This window comes from Nerophis ophidion, linkage group LG03 (assembly GCF_033978795.1).
Source record: "Nerophis ophidion isolate RoL-2023_Sa linkage group LG03, RoL_Noph_v1.0, whole genome shotgun sequence".
Classification (NCBI taxonomy): Eukaryota; Metazoa; Chordata; class Actinopteri; order Syngnathiformes; family Syngnathidae; genus Nerophis; species Nerophis ophidion.
In genome coordinates, this window is record NC_084613.1 from 12,081,805 (window position 1) to 12,095,489 (window position 13,685).

General features: G+C 38.8%; 1 protein-coding gene across 2 annotated transcripts in view; it reads right to left on the minus strand.

Moving 5' to 3' along the window:
- The window catches only part of LOC133549120 (filamin-C-like), a 151,990-nt gene that overhangs the window by 121,042 nt on the left and 17,263 nt on the right, over nucleotides 1-13,685 (minus strand). For both annotated transcript variants that reach the window (XM_061894259.1, XM_061894258.1), the window contains exon 2: nucleotides 4,431-4,679. In XM_061894259.1, coding sequence (XP_061750243.1) covers nucleotides 4,431-4,679 — 249 coding nt within the window. The remainder of the gene's footprint in view (nucleotides 1-4,430; nucleotides 4,680-13,685) is intronic.

Consider the following 13,685-nt stretch of genomic DNA (forward strand, 5'->3'; position numbering starts at 1 on the left):
TTTGATCATTTTAAGTGATCACATTTGCATCACTTTTGCTTTTTTTTCTCTTCATCACCGATAATTACTCACTGCAGACTTCACGAGAGAAAACATCCCTTACTGTACAAGGTCTGCAGTCATTTGGATGCCCACTGCTTTAGATGAAGAATGACTCATAACCCTCACCAAGAATGGGGTAACAAGCGTTTTTTTTTGTGTGTGTCGTTCTCGCCATTTCCAGGTCCTAAATGGCTGTCAAAGTGTCCCAACTTGTTGGATTATATTTTCAGCCATCTACTTTCCAGGTAATATGCATGATTTACGATCTACAACAATTTTCCAGGGAGCAAGGAAGCGAGGAGGCCCAATTGTACACAAGTGTGTTATCATTAGTCCGTCTGCGTTAGCACTTATAATAACAATCTCACTAATACTTGTTAATATTCAAGTCATGAAATGTAAATAGATTATTGTTAGCGCTTTTTAAATGGTTATCTGACGTTATGGGCGGAGTAGAGGAGCTCCCATTGGCTTTTATGTACGTTTATTTAATATTTAGAATGCATTAAAAAAAAGCATCATGATTGTGAACGATAGGCAAAATTCATTTACAATAACATGTAATATATACATGATGTAAGTATATATGTAGTGTAGTAACATTTATAATAACATTTAATATTTACCTATTTTGATCATTTTAAGTGATCACATTTGCATCACTTTTGCTTTTTTTTCTCTTCATCACCGATAATTACTCACTGCAGACTTCACGAGAGAAAACATCCCTTACTGTACAATGTCTGCAGTCATTCAGATGCCGACTGCTTTAGATGAAGAATGACTCATAATCCTCACCAAGAATGGGGTAACAAGCGTTTTGTTTTGTGTGTGTCGTTCTCGCCATTTCCAGTTCCTAAATGGCTGTCAAAGAGTCCAAACTTGTTGGATTATATTCTCAGCCATCTACTTTCCAGGTAATATGCATGATTTACGATCTACAACAATTTTCCAGGGAGCAAGGAAGCGAGGAGGCCCAATTGTACACAAGCTTGTTATCATTAGTCCGTCTGCGTTAGCACTTATAATAACAATCTCACTAATACTTGTTAATAAGTTTTAAGTCTCACCTTAAAACTCATCTGTATACTCTAGCCTTTAAATAGACCTCCTTTTTAGACCAGTTGATCTGCCGCTTCTTTTCTTTCTCCTATGTCCCCCCCTCCCTTGTGGAGGGGGTCCGGTCCGATGACCATGGATGAAGTACTGGCTGTCCAGAGTCGAGACCCAGGATGGACCGCTCGCCTGTATCGGTTGGGGACATCTCTACGCTGCTGATCCGCCTCCGCTTGAGATGGTTTCCTGTGGACGGGACTCTCGCTGCTGTCTTGGATCCGCTTGAACTGAACTCTCGCGGCTGTGTTGGAGCCACTATGGATTGAACTTTCACAGTATCATGTTAGACCCGCTCGACATCCATTGCTTTCGGTCCCCTAGAAGGGGGGGGGTTGCCCACATCTGAGGTCCTCTCCATGGTTTCTCATAGTCAGCATTGTCACTGGCGTCCCACTGGATGTGAATTCTCCCTGCCCACTGGGTGTGAGTTTTCCTTGCCCTTTTGTGGGTTCTTCCGAGGATGTTGTAGTCGTAATGATTTGTGCAGTCCTTTGAGACATTTGTGATTTGGGGCTATATAAATAAACATTGATTGATTGATTGATTGATAATATTCATGTCATGATATGTAAATGGAGTATTGTTAGCTCTTTTTGAATGGTTATCTGATGCTATGGGCGGAATAGAGGAGCTCCCATCGGCTTTTATATAATATTTAGAATGCATTAAAAAAAAAAACGATAGGCAAAATTCCCAAAAAAAGTGCAGTTCCCCTTTAAGGGCCTGCACAACCTCAGAATACTATGATCCAATTATTGGCGACATAGGGTCAGAGTGTTAATTCTGCTGACTTGCATGTAGTGAGAGCTGGTAAGGTGCGTTAATTGTACCGCGAGGTATTCTAAAAGACGTCGACACCAGCCTGTTATTCACAATATCGATTTGATCTCAGTGCGGACGATTGAAGATGTTTGGCTGAATCCGGGCTGCTGTGTATTGTGTGCTTCACAGCAGAAGCTGAGCACGAGAGAAGGAAGAAACAACACAACCTTGTACGGGCAGCGTCGCAGGACTGGAAGATGTAAACACAGTTAAACAAGGTGTTCTGCCTGCTGGCCTGCAGCTACTACCCCTCCGCCTCCTTCTCGCCAAAGGGGATCCTCCAAGGTTCAGTGGTGACTCAGCCTGGTATCTCAGAGGTTTTACGCTCCCCTCTCTGGGACATGTCCCTGCCTGGATAAGCATCCTTTTCCCCGCAGACGACGGGGATGAATGCTGGCCAAATATGGGGGTGTACTTGGAGCAGCAAAAGGCGATAAAGTCAGACTTTACCTTTCTGATAGAACTAGAGATGTCCGATAATGGCTTTTTTGCTGATATCCGATATTGTCCAACTCCTAATTATATACAGTCGTGGAATTAACACATTATTGTGCCTAATTTATTTATGATGCCCCGCTGAATGCATTGAACAATGTAACAAGGTTTTCCAAAATAAATCAACTCAAGTTATGGAAAAAAAATGTGCACATTTGTGTACTTATGGACTAAGTACATCATATTAAAAGATGATTTTTATTTTTTATTTTAATTAGGGTCCAATAAGCCCAAATAGCAAAGATAAATTAAAAAAAAAGCATATAAAAAAACAGCTTGGGCCTAAAGAGGTTATGCATCGCATACCTTTTTACCTGCACCCTGCCTCCCGCTGTGGTCACGACAAACAATCCTTGTCTCAACTTTTCCAAAGCACTCCCACTTACTGACGTGGAGTATTACGTGGTTACCCTGCCAAGTTCTACACAGCACACACACTAGTGCTGTGGGGTGGTATAGCTCGGTTGGTAGAGTGGCCGTGCCAGCAACTTGAAGGTTGCAGGTTCGATTCCCGCCTCCGCCATCCTGCCGTTGTGATCCTTGGGCAAGACACTTTACCCACCTGCTCCCAGTGCCACCCACACTGGTTTAAATGTAACTTAGATATTGGGTTTCACTATGTAAAGCGCTTTGAGTCACTAGAGAAAAGCGCTATATAAATATAATTCACTTCACTTCACTAAGCAACGGCACATTATTATTAGAGATGTCCGATAGTGGCTTTTTTGCTGATATTCGATATTCCGATATTGTCCAACTCTTAATTACCAATACCGATATCAACCGATACCGATATATAGTTCAGATTGGTTGGTCAGATCTAGTCTTAGATTTACATTGCTCACATCCAGTCTTAGACTTAGATTGGTCACATTTAGTTTTAGATTTAGATTGGTCAGATATAGTCTTGGACTTAGATTGGTCAGATCTAGTCTTAGATTTAGATTGGTCACATTTAGTCTTAGACTTAGATTGGTCAGATATAGTCTTAAACTTAGATTGGTCACATGTAGTCTTATATTTAGATTGGTCATAGCTAATCTTAGACTTCGATTGGTCAGAGCTAATCTCAGACGTAGGTTGGTCAGATCTAGTCTTAGACTTAGATTGGTCAAATCTAGTCTTAAACTTAGATTGGTCACATTTAGTTTTAGACTTAGATTGGTCATAGCTAATCTTACACTTATATTGGTCACATCTAGTCTTAGACTTAGATTGGTCACATCCGGTCTTATACTTAGATTGGTCAGATATAGTCTTAGACTTAGATTAGTCACATCGAGTCTTAGACTTAGATTGGTCAGATTTAGCGTTGGACTTAGATTGGTCACATCTCGTCTTAGACTTAGATTGGTCACATCTAGTCTTAAGACTTTGATTGGTCAAAGCTAATCTTTGACTTATATTGGTCAGATCTAGTCTTAGATTGGTCACATTTAGTCTTACACATAGATAAGTCACATTTAGTCTTTGACTTGGATTGGTCACATTTGGTCTTAGACTTAGATTGGTCACATCCAGTCTTAGACTTAGATTGGTCAGATATAGTCTTAGACGTAGATCAGTCACATCCAGTCTTAGACTTAGATTGGTCACATCTAGTCTTAAGACTTTGATTGGTCAAAGCTAATCTTAGACTTAGATTGGTCAGATCTAGTCTTCGACTTACAAAAGAAGATAGTCTGATTTTATTAAACCATCTCCTAAATGTATTCATTTATTCTGTTATGTGTGTTAGCTTCTATTGTTTTTTCCCCTTAACAAAACGCAGACATTATGTCGAGGGTTCACAAGACGCTGTAATTGTTGGCTCCCCAGCCTTCACTTCCCATACTTGTCTTGTTCCAAGTGCCGCAAAAACGTAGCATGAGCTCAAAGTTGGTAGCAACCATTGAGGAGATGGCAAGAAAAACTCTCCATACACCACTCTATGCCTGAAAAAGCCTCTCTCTCACCTGGAGCACAGTTGTCCACCAGAGCTCCGAGAGCTTTGCCGTCCCTCCAGTCTCGGTTGAAGTTATTGATGGGCAGCTGGGGCACTTTGTTCTGGATCCAGCCCAGCAGGCGCTGCTTGGGCGTCATCTTCTTGGTCTCCTCGTCATCCTCGTCGTCCCACATGGGCATGGAGATGGAGTAGTGCAGGATGAGGGTCCAGATGAGACCCAGGATCAGCTTCAGGTTGCCATCGACGATGGCTTTGCTGTCTGCGGAGGAACAACGCAAATGGAAATTATTCGCACCTGAAAGTTCCATTTCGGGGTGTTTTTAGCTTCAAAGCCATGAGATGAGGCAAGTGGTATCCGCAGAGCTGACCAGGCTATTCTGAGTAGGTATATAAACAACCATGATTGACTGCTGAGGGGACAGCCATCTAATGCGTCTCCACTGCCCCCCTGTCCGTGAGCGCCTTTCTTCCAGACAGCTGTCTGGCAGTGGAGCGCGAACAATCTGTCATGTGGTCACAATGCTACACCCAAGACAGTGACAGCTGAGGATATGTGGAAGTGGATCTCCCTCTGCATAAATACCACTTGGATTTCAATTACCTCCTAAAGTAGGAGCGCCGGCCTGCGATAAATCAAAGAGTTGGCGATTGCTCGCATCGACGGCAAAGCGCTGCGCTTTATTTCCTACCTAAAGTTGCCTGGAGGAGAAAAGTTTGCGGAATGAGACACTTTGATTTAGGGATGCCATCGTTTAACCTTAAAGAAGTGCTTAGGTTTTTTTTTTATGTGGTTAGCACAGAATTGCCTGTTGATGACCGTTTCCTTGTTAATTTGCATTATTAGGCCAAGCTACCGCATTTTTGGGATTATAAGTGACAGTTTTTTTCATAGTTTGGCATGGGGTGCGACATGTACTCCTGAGCGACTTATGTGTGAAATTATTAACACATTACCGTAAAATATTAAATAATCTTATTTATCTCATTCGCGGAAGAGACGAAGAAAATGTCAGCAATCGTCACATACACGTCAACCAATAAGAATTTGGGTCATGGCAGAAGTGCATTGTGGGTAATAGGATGCTAACTGCTAATATGCTATATGCTACTGCCGTAGCTATTAAGATGGATCATTTCATCGTTGGCGGTAACTTATAAAAAGTGAAAAGGGCTGAACAAAAATGGCACCGAAAAGGAAATCATGTACTGCAGATTACAAGTTGGTTGAGTGAAATATGCAGCAGAAAACGACAAGAGGAAGCGGCGCATACCTTTGGAGTTGGCAGAGTTGTTTAGAAGCGACATCGAGGAAGAAGATTTCAAGGGATTTATCGATGAAAAGTGACAGATTGTTTGGTAAAGGTATAGAATGTTCTATATGTTATAGTTATTTGAATGACTCTTACCATAATATGTTATGTTAACATACCAGGCGCCTTCTCAGTTGGTTATTTATGCGTCATATAATGCAGTGGTCCCCAACCACCGGGCCGCAGAAGAATTTTTTATTAAAAAAAAATATCCATCCATCCATTTTCTACCGCTTATTCCCTTTCGGGGTCGCGGAGGGGCGCTGGCGCCTATCTATTTTTTTTTTTTTGTCTTATTAAATCAACATAAAAAACACAATATACACTTACAAATAGTGCACCAACCACAAAAAACTCCCTTTTTCATTACAAAAAAGTCTCTTTTTCATGACAAAGAAGAAAAAAAAAAAAAAGGACACCTCCCCCCCGGGCCGCGGGACAAATAATTAAGCGTTGACCGGTCCGTGGATACAAAAAGGTTGGGGACCACTGATATATTCAGCCTGTTCACTATTCTTTATTTATCTTAAATTGCCTTTCAAATGTCTATTCTTGGTGTTGGATTATATCAAATAGATTTCCCCCCAAAATGCAAATGCCACTTATACTCCAGTGCGACGTACATATGTTTTTTTCCTTCTTTATTGTGCATAGTCCGAAAAATACGGTCCTTGATTAATGGATTTTCATCAACATAGGGCTGGGCGATATGGCCTTTTTTTAATATTTCGATATTTTTAGGCCATATCGCGATACACGATATAAATCTGGATATTTTGCCTTAGCCTTGAATGAACACTTGATTCATATAATCACAGCAGTATGACGATTCTATGTGTCTACATTAAAACATTATTCTTCATACTTCACATGCTCATTTTAAACTTTCATGCAGAGAAGGAAATATCACAACTAAGTCAATTAACCAAAAGTGTATTTATTAAACAGTTATTAAGCAATGGCACAAACGTTCATGCCATTTCCAAAACAGAAAGTGAAAAATTGTCAGGGACATTTTAAAACAAGCTATGAGTGCACTTTTGTGCATGATGTCACTAGGATGACATATCAACACAATACTAAATTAAAGTGCACTTTTTGTACAGAACGCCACTACAATCATTTAAAACCAATAAAGTGCACTTTTGTGCATGATGTCACACAAAATATTTCAATAAGTGCCAAATAAAAATGAGCTGCATAGTAGGAAATCAAATAGTGTTCGTCCTTTGCTATGTAGTAGGTTGCAACAGACGTTATTAAATTATGTTGTTGACTATTTTTTTCATACAGTGTTGATCTGGAAATGTTTGCCTCGGCATTTTGATGGTGTGGGCGTGTGGCACCGAACGGAGATGTTGACATGCAGAGTAGGCACTCTTCATTCTCTAGCAGGTGAATTTTCAAATGATGCTACATATTAGCAGTACTGCTACTCTGTGTAGCAACGCTTTTGGCCCGCACTTGACAAATGACGGTTGTCGGTTCAACATATTCCCACTTGAAGCCAAACCACCGCCAGACGATGGGAATTAATCATTCCTTCGTTCTCACCTTCTTTCTCTCGTATTACCACTCGGTCCGTGTTATCATCGCATACGTGCAGCTAACGTTACCCATGCTGCTACCTCTTTGCTACGCGAGGGCGTATGACGTATGTAAGAAAGTGCGCTTGCTGTCTGTGAGAAGGAGAGACAGAAAAGATCGAGAAGAGCCTGCAGTGTAATGCCAGCAGCTAAAAGCAACTGCGTGAGAACGTATACTCGAATATCACGATATAGTCATTTTCTATATTGCACAGAGACAAACCCACGATATATCGTGTATATCGATATATCGCCCGGCCCTACATCAACGTTTGTTGAACATAAAGGGTTTTTCAGCACCGAATCAGTTGATAGTAAAAAGGTCGTTAAAAACCCTTAAAAGTGCAGATTCGGTGCTATTAAAGGCTTTCAAACCGGTTGTGATATTCTATCATATATATCAGGGGTTGGTAACCCAAAATGTCAAAAAAGCCATATTGGACCAGAAATACAAAAAAAAATATCTGTCTGGAGCTGCAAAAACTTAAAAGCTTCATATAAGTGTTATAATAAAGACAACACATTATATAAGTGTCTATATTAGCTATATTTGCCTACTATCGAAATAACTATGACAAAAATCTTTGCTGACAGAAATGTTGAAATGTAATATTTACCTATTCTACACATTTTTTACAACATTGGAAAACAATCTTTGCAAGCCGGGTAACATTTGCTGTGGTCTGGAACAACATACCACACAAACAACTATGAGAAATGCGGCCAATATTACATACCGATAATGTGTAGTGAGACATGCAAATATAAATTAAATACACAGAGGACATAAGTAAAGGAAATTAAATGAGCTCAAATGGGACGGCGTGGCGCAGTGGAAGAGTGGCCGTGCGCAGCCCGAGGGTTTCTGGTTCAATCCCCACCTAGTACCAACCTCGTCACGTCCGTTGTGTCCTGAGCAAGACACTTCACCCTTGCTCCTGATGGGTGCTGGTTAGCGCCTTGCATGGCAGCTCCCTCCATCAGTGTGTGAATGGGTAAATGTGGAAGTAGTGTCAAAGCGCTTTGAGTACCTTGAAGGTAGAAAAACGCTATACGAGTACACTCCATTTATCATTTATCATTTATAAATATACCTACAAACAAGGCATAATGATGCAGTGACCAAATATGCCTGTTAGCACTCCAGCAAATCAATTAAAAAATCAACAAAGCCCAATTTTGTGCATTCACGCACAGCATAAAACGTTTGATGGACAAAATGCTAAATAGCATGTTAGCATCAATTAGCATCAGTCATGCACTGATCAAATATGTCCGATCCTGTGCACTTAAGATGTGACTTTAAGGTTTTACTACTTACGTATAAAATACTACACGGTCTAGCTCCATCCTATCTTGCCGATTGTATTGTACCATATGTCCCGGCAAGAAATCTGCGTTCAAAGGACTCCGGCTTATTAGTGATTCCCAAAGCCCAAAAAAAGTCTGCGGGCTATAGAGCGTTTTCCGTTCGGGCTCCAGTACTCTGGAATGCCCTCCCGGTAACAGTTCGAGATGCCACCTCAGTAGAAGCATTTAAGTCTCTCCTTAAAACTCATTCGTATACTCTAGCCTTTAAATAGACTCCCTTTTTAGACCAGTTGATCTGCCGTTTCTTTTCTTTTTCTTCTATGTCCCACTCTCCCTTGTGGAGGGGGTCCGGTCCGATCCGGTGGCCATGTACTGCTTGCCTGTGTATCGGCTGGGGACATCTCTGCGCTGCTGATCCGCCTCCGCTTGGGATGGTTTCCTGCTGGCTCCGCTGTGAACGGGACTCTCGCTGCTGTGTTGGATCCGCTTTGGACTGGACTCTCGCGACTGTGTTGGATCCATTATAGATTGAACTTTCACAGTATCATGTTAGATCCGCTCGACATCCATTGCTTTCCTCCTCTCCAAGGTTCTCATAGTCATCATTGTCACCGACGTCCCACTGGGTGTGAGTTTTCCTTGCCCTTATGAGGGCCTACCGAGGATGTGGTAGTGGTTTGTGCAGCCCTTTGAGACACTAGTGATTTAGGGCTATATAAGTAAACATTGATTGATTGATTAGAACTCCACACAAGTCAATAACATCAACAAAGCGCAACTTTGTGCATTCATGCACAGCATAAAACATTTGGTGGACAAAATGAGATAAAGATGGAGTGGTATAAAACACGTCTTGCTGTGGCAGCATCGGAGAAAGTTGTACATGTAAACAAACGACAAGGAGTCCAAGGTTCCCTGAAATTAGTAGGACAAAACGGCGCTAGCCAAATACTCTCACCAGTGAAGCATGTTTCATATAAACAGTGGGATTTCTCACAATTAGGAAGCTTTGTGTCATGTTTGTTCTCCTACAGAAAATATATTGAACGTAAACGTTTCCATTTTCACACATCTCTGAAAGAGGTCCGGAGAGCCACTAAAGAGCGGCGCTAAAGAGAGCTGACTCCTGTAGTAGTTTATGGGTTTATTAACAGAACAAATTGGTTTTAAAACTATCTATATTTTCCACAATTACTACAAAACATTTTTACCGGCCCGAATAAAATGGTCCCTCACCCGGTCTCGTCCACACGTACGTGCAGGGAGCGCGTGCGCACGTACAAAAGCAGCCCAACAGAAGCAACAAACAATTTGCAGTCATTTTATGACTATCATAACAGTTTAAATATATATTAGGAGTCTGCAACCCGTGGCTTTAGAGCCACATACAGCTCTTTAGCGCCACCCTAGTGGCTCCCTGGAGCTTTTTCAAAAATGTATGAAAATAGAAAAAGTTCTTAAAATGGTTTCTGTAGGAGAACAAACATGACACAAACATTTCTAATTGTTAGAAATCCCATTGTTTGTATTAAACATGCTTCACTGGTGAGAGTGTTCGGCGAACGTCCGTTTTGTCCTATTAATTTTGGTGGTCCTTGAACTCACCGTAGTTTGTTTACAGGTACAACTTTCACCGACACGAGCAAAAGAAAGACGTGTTTTGTGCCACACCTGTGTCTCATTTTGCCCACCAAACGTTTTATGCTGTGTGTGAATGCATAAAGGTGCGCTTTGTTAATGTTACTGACTTGTGTGGAGTGCTAATCAGATATATTTGATCAGTGCATGATTAATGCTAATCGATGCTAACATGCTAATTAGGCTAGCTGTATGTACATATACCATCATTATGCCTCGTTTGTAGCTATATTTGAGCTCGTTTAATTTCCTTTACTTATGTCCTCTGTGTATTTGATTTATATTTACATGTCTCATGACACATTATCTGTATGTAATATTGGCTGCAGTTCTCATAGTTGTCTATGTGCCATGTTGTTCCAGACCACAGCAAATGTTACCCGGCCTGAAAAATAGTTTTCCAATGTTATAGAAATGTGTAGAATAAATATAACATTTCAACATTTCTGTCTACAAAGATTTGTATCAGCCGGCACATAGTTATTTTGATAGTAGACTAATATAGCTAATATAGACACACACATGATGTATGTGTCTATACATCATGTGTTGTCTTCATTATAACACTTATATAAGACTTTTAAAGTCATTTTGGTAGTAAGCTAATATAGCTAATAGACACTTATATCATGAGTTGTCATCATTACAACACTTATTTAAGACTTTAAAGTCATTTTGATAGTAGGCTAATACAGCTAATGTAGACACTTACTTGTGTTGTCTTCATTATAACACTTAGATAAGACTTTTAAAGTATTTTTGATAGTAGGCTAATATAGATGATATAGGCACTTACATCATGCGTTGTCTTCATTATAACAGTTATATAAGACTTTAAAGTCATTTTGATAGTAGGCTAATATAGCTAATATAGACACTTACATCATGTGTTGCCTTCATTATAATGCTTATATAAGACTTTTGAAGTCATTTTAGTAGTAGGCTAATATAGCTAATAGACATTTATATCATGAGTTGTCATCATTACAACACTTATTTAAGACTTTAAAGTAATTTTGATAGTAGGCTAATACAGCTAATGTAGACACTTACTTGTGTTGTCTTCATTATAACACTTAGATAAGACTTTTAAAGTATTTTTGATAGTAGGCTAATATAGCTAATATAGACACTTACATCATGCGTTGTCTTCATTATACCACTTATATAAGAGTTTTAAAGTCTTTTTGGTAGTAGGCTAATATAGCTAATAGACACTTACATCATGAGTTGTCTTTATTACAACACTTATTTAAGACTTTAAAGTCATTTTGATCGTAGGCTAATACAGCTAATATAGACACTTACTTGTGTTGTCTTCATTATAACACTTCCATAAGACTTTTAAAGTATTTTTGATAGTAGGTTAATATAGCTAATATAGGCACTTACATCATGTGTTGTCTTCATTATAACACTTATATAAGACTTTTAAAGTAATTTTGATAGCAGGCTAATATAGCTGATATAGGCACTTACATCATGTGTTGTCTTCATTACAACACTTATATAAGGTTTTTAAAGTATTTTTGATAGTAGGCTAATATAGTTAACATAGACACTTACATCATGTGTTGTCTTCATTATAACACTTATATATAAGACTTTTAAAGTCATTTTGATAGTAGGCTAATATAGCTCATGTAGACATGGTGTCTTTCATAGCACCAAAACTGCACTTTTAAGGGTTTTGAACAACCTTTCAATATCCACTTATTCGGTGAATCTGCCATTTTCATTCTTTTAGATCTCACTGCTGCATTCAACACAGGGGATCACACAACTATCATTAGTCGCTGAGAAGAAGGTGCTGGTTTTGAAAGGCACAACCTTGAAATGGTTCCGGTCATATCTGACAGACAGAACTTTTAAAAATCCAAATTGATGGTTGTGCTTCCTTGTCCTGTGGTGTCCCTCAGGGTTCAATCCTAGGACCAATCCTGTTTTCAGTGTACATCCTATCCTGCCCATTCAACACATTTAAAAAATATATATAAATAATACATCATATCATTTTTATGTGGATGATACGCAAAATCTATGTTCCTTTAAAAAAGGAAAGTGACACTTGTTTAAAATCTCTTTTAAATTGTCTCAACGACATAAAAGCATGGTTGGCGGTAATATTTTTGAACTTAACTGAAAAAAAACCGGAAATGATTCTATTTGACTGAAAAGTCAAACAGAATGCTCCCCGCAGTGACCTGGACCCGCTGATGCCTTATTTAAAACCCACAGTCACAAATATTGGTTTAAGTTTGACAATGATCATAAATTGAAATATTAGATTATTTGATTGAATTGATTGAAACTTTTATTAGTAGATTGCACAGTACAATACATATTTCGTACAATTGACCACTAAATGGGGTCCACGTTAATCAATTCATGGTTAACTCCGTTGTACGATCTAGTTTTCATCATCCAAGACTTTTAGTAAAAATTGAATCAGTTTTATCTTTTAACGACTTTGAGCGGGTAATCCATGCTTTTATTTCATCACATTTGGACTACTGCAACTCCCTCTAACCCCTTTTACCTGACACTAAAAAAACATGAACGCATTTTAGCATCCCTTTAGTGGGTTTTAAAATATTTTTGTTTGTTTTTAAATCTCTTAAACGCAGGGGTGTCCAAAGTGCGGCCCAGGGGCCATTTGCGGCCCGCAGCTAATCGTTTACCGGCCCGCCACACATTCTGCAAAAATTGCAAAATTGATAGTATTGCAAACATTTTAAAAAACATTTTTAAAAAAGTGGAATGAGGTGAAATCTAATGAGAAAAAGTGGCAATGTTGACACAAGGCTGCAATGCAGGCAGTTTTTTTTGTTCATTTTGTCTTTTTTTCCTTTTTTTTTCATTGCTCCCCAAAAAAAAAAGGACAAAAAAATATATGTTATTACTTAAAAATGATCACTTTAAAATATTTTATGTGGAAAAAATATTGCATATGTTGTGTGGTTGCCATATAAAAACATCAATGTTTTGACAAAAGAGCATAAAACAAACAAAATAATAGTTCAACCTTAAAATTGACAGATATATCGGAAGTTGATCTTGAAATTTAAGAGTTAAAAGTAAAAAAATATATGTAATAAAAATGTATCACTTTATGAGTGGGGAACCTTTCGGATCTCAAATATATTTAGTAGGATTTTATTTAACTTTTCACTGTGATTACTCAAAAATATTAAATCATTAAAATCAATGGTGTCCTGCATTATTGATCTTTGAGGGCTTTAATTGCTAAATAAAGGAACTCTCCTGAAGGAATCAATAAAGTACTATCTATCCATCTATCTATCTATCTATCTATCTATCTATCTATCTATCTAAATACTGCATATTTCAGTGTTACTATAAAAACAAAGTTGTCTTTGACAGAAAAGGCTTAAAACCTTATTTGTTTTACTTTATATC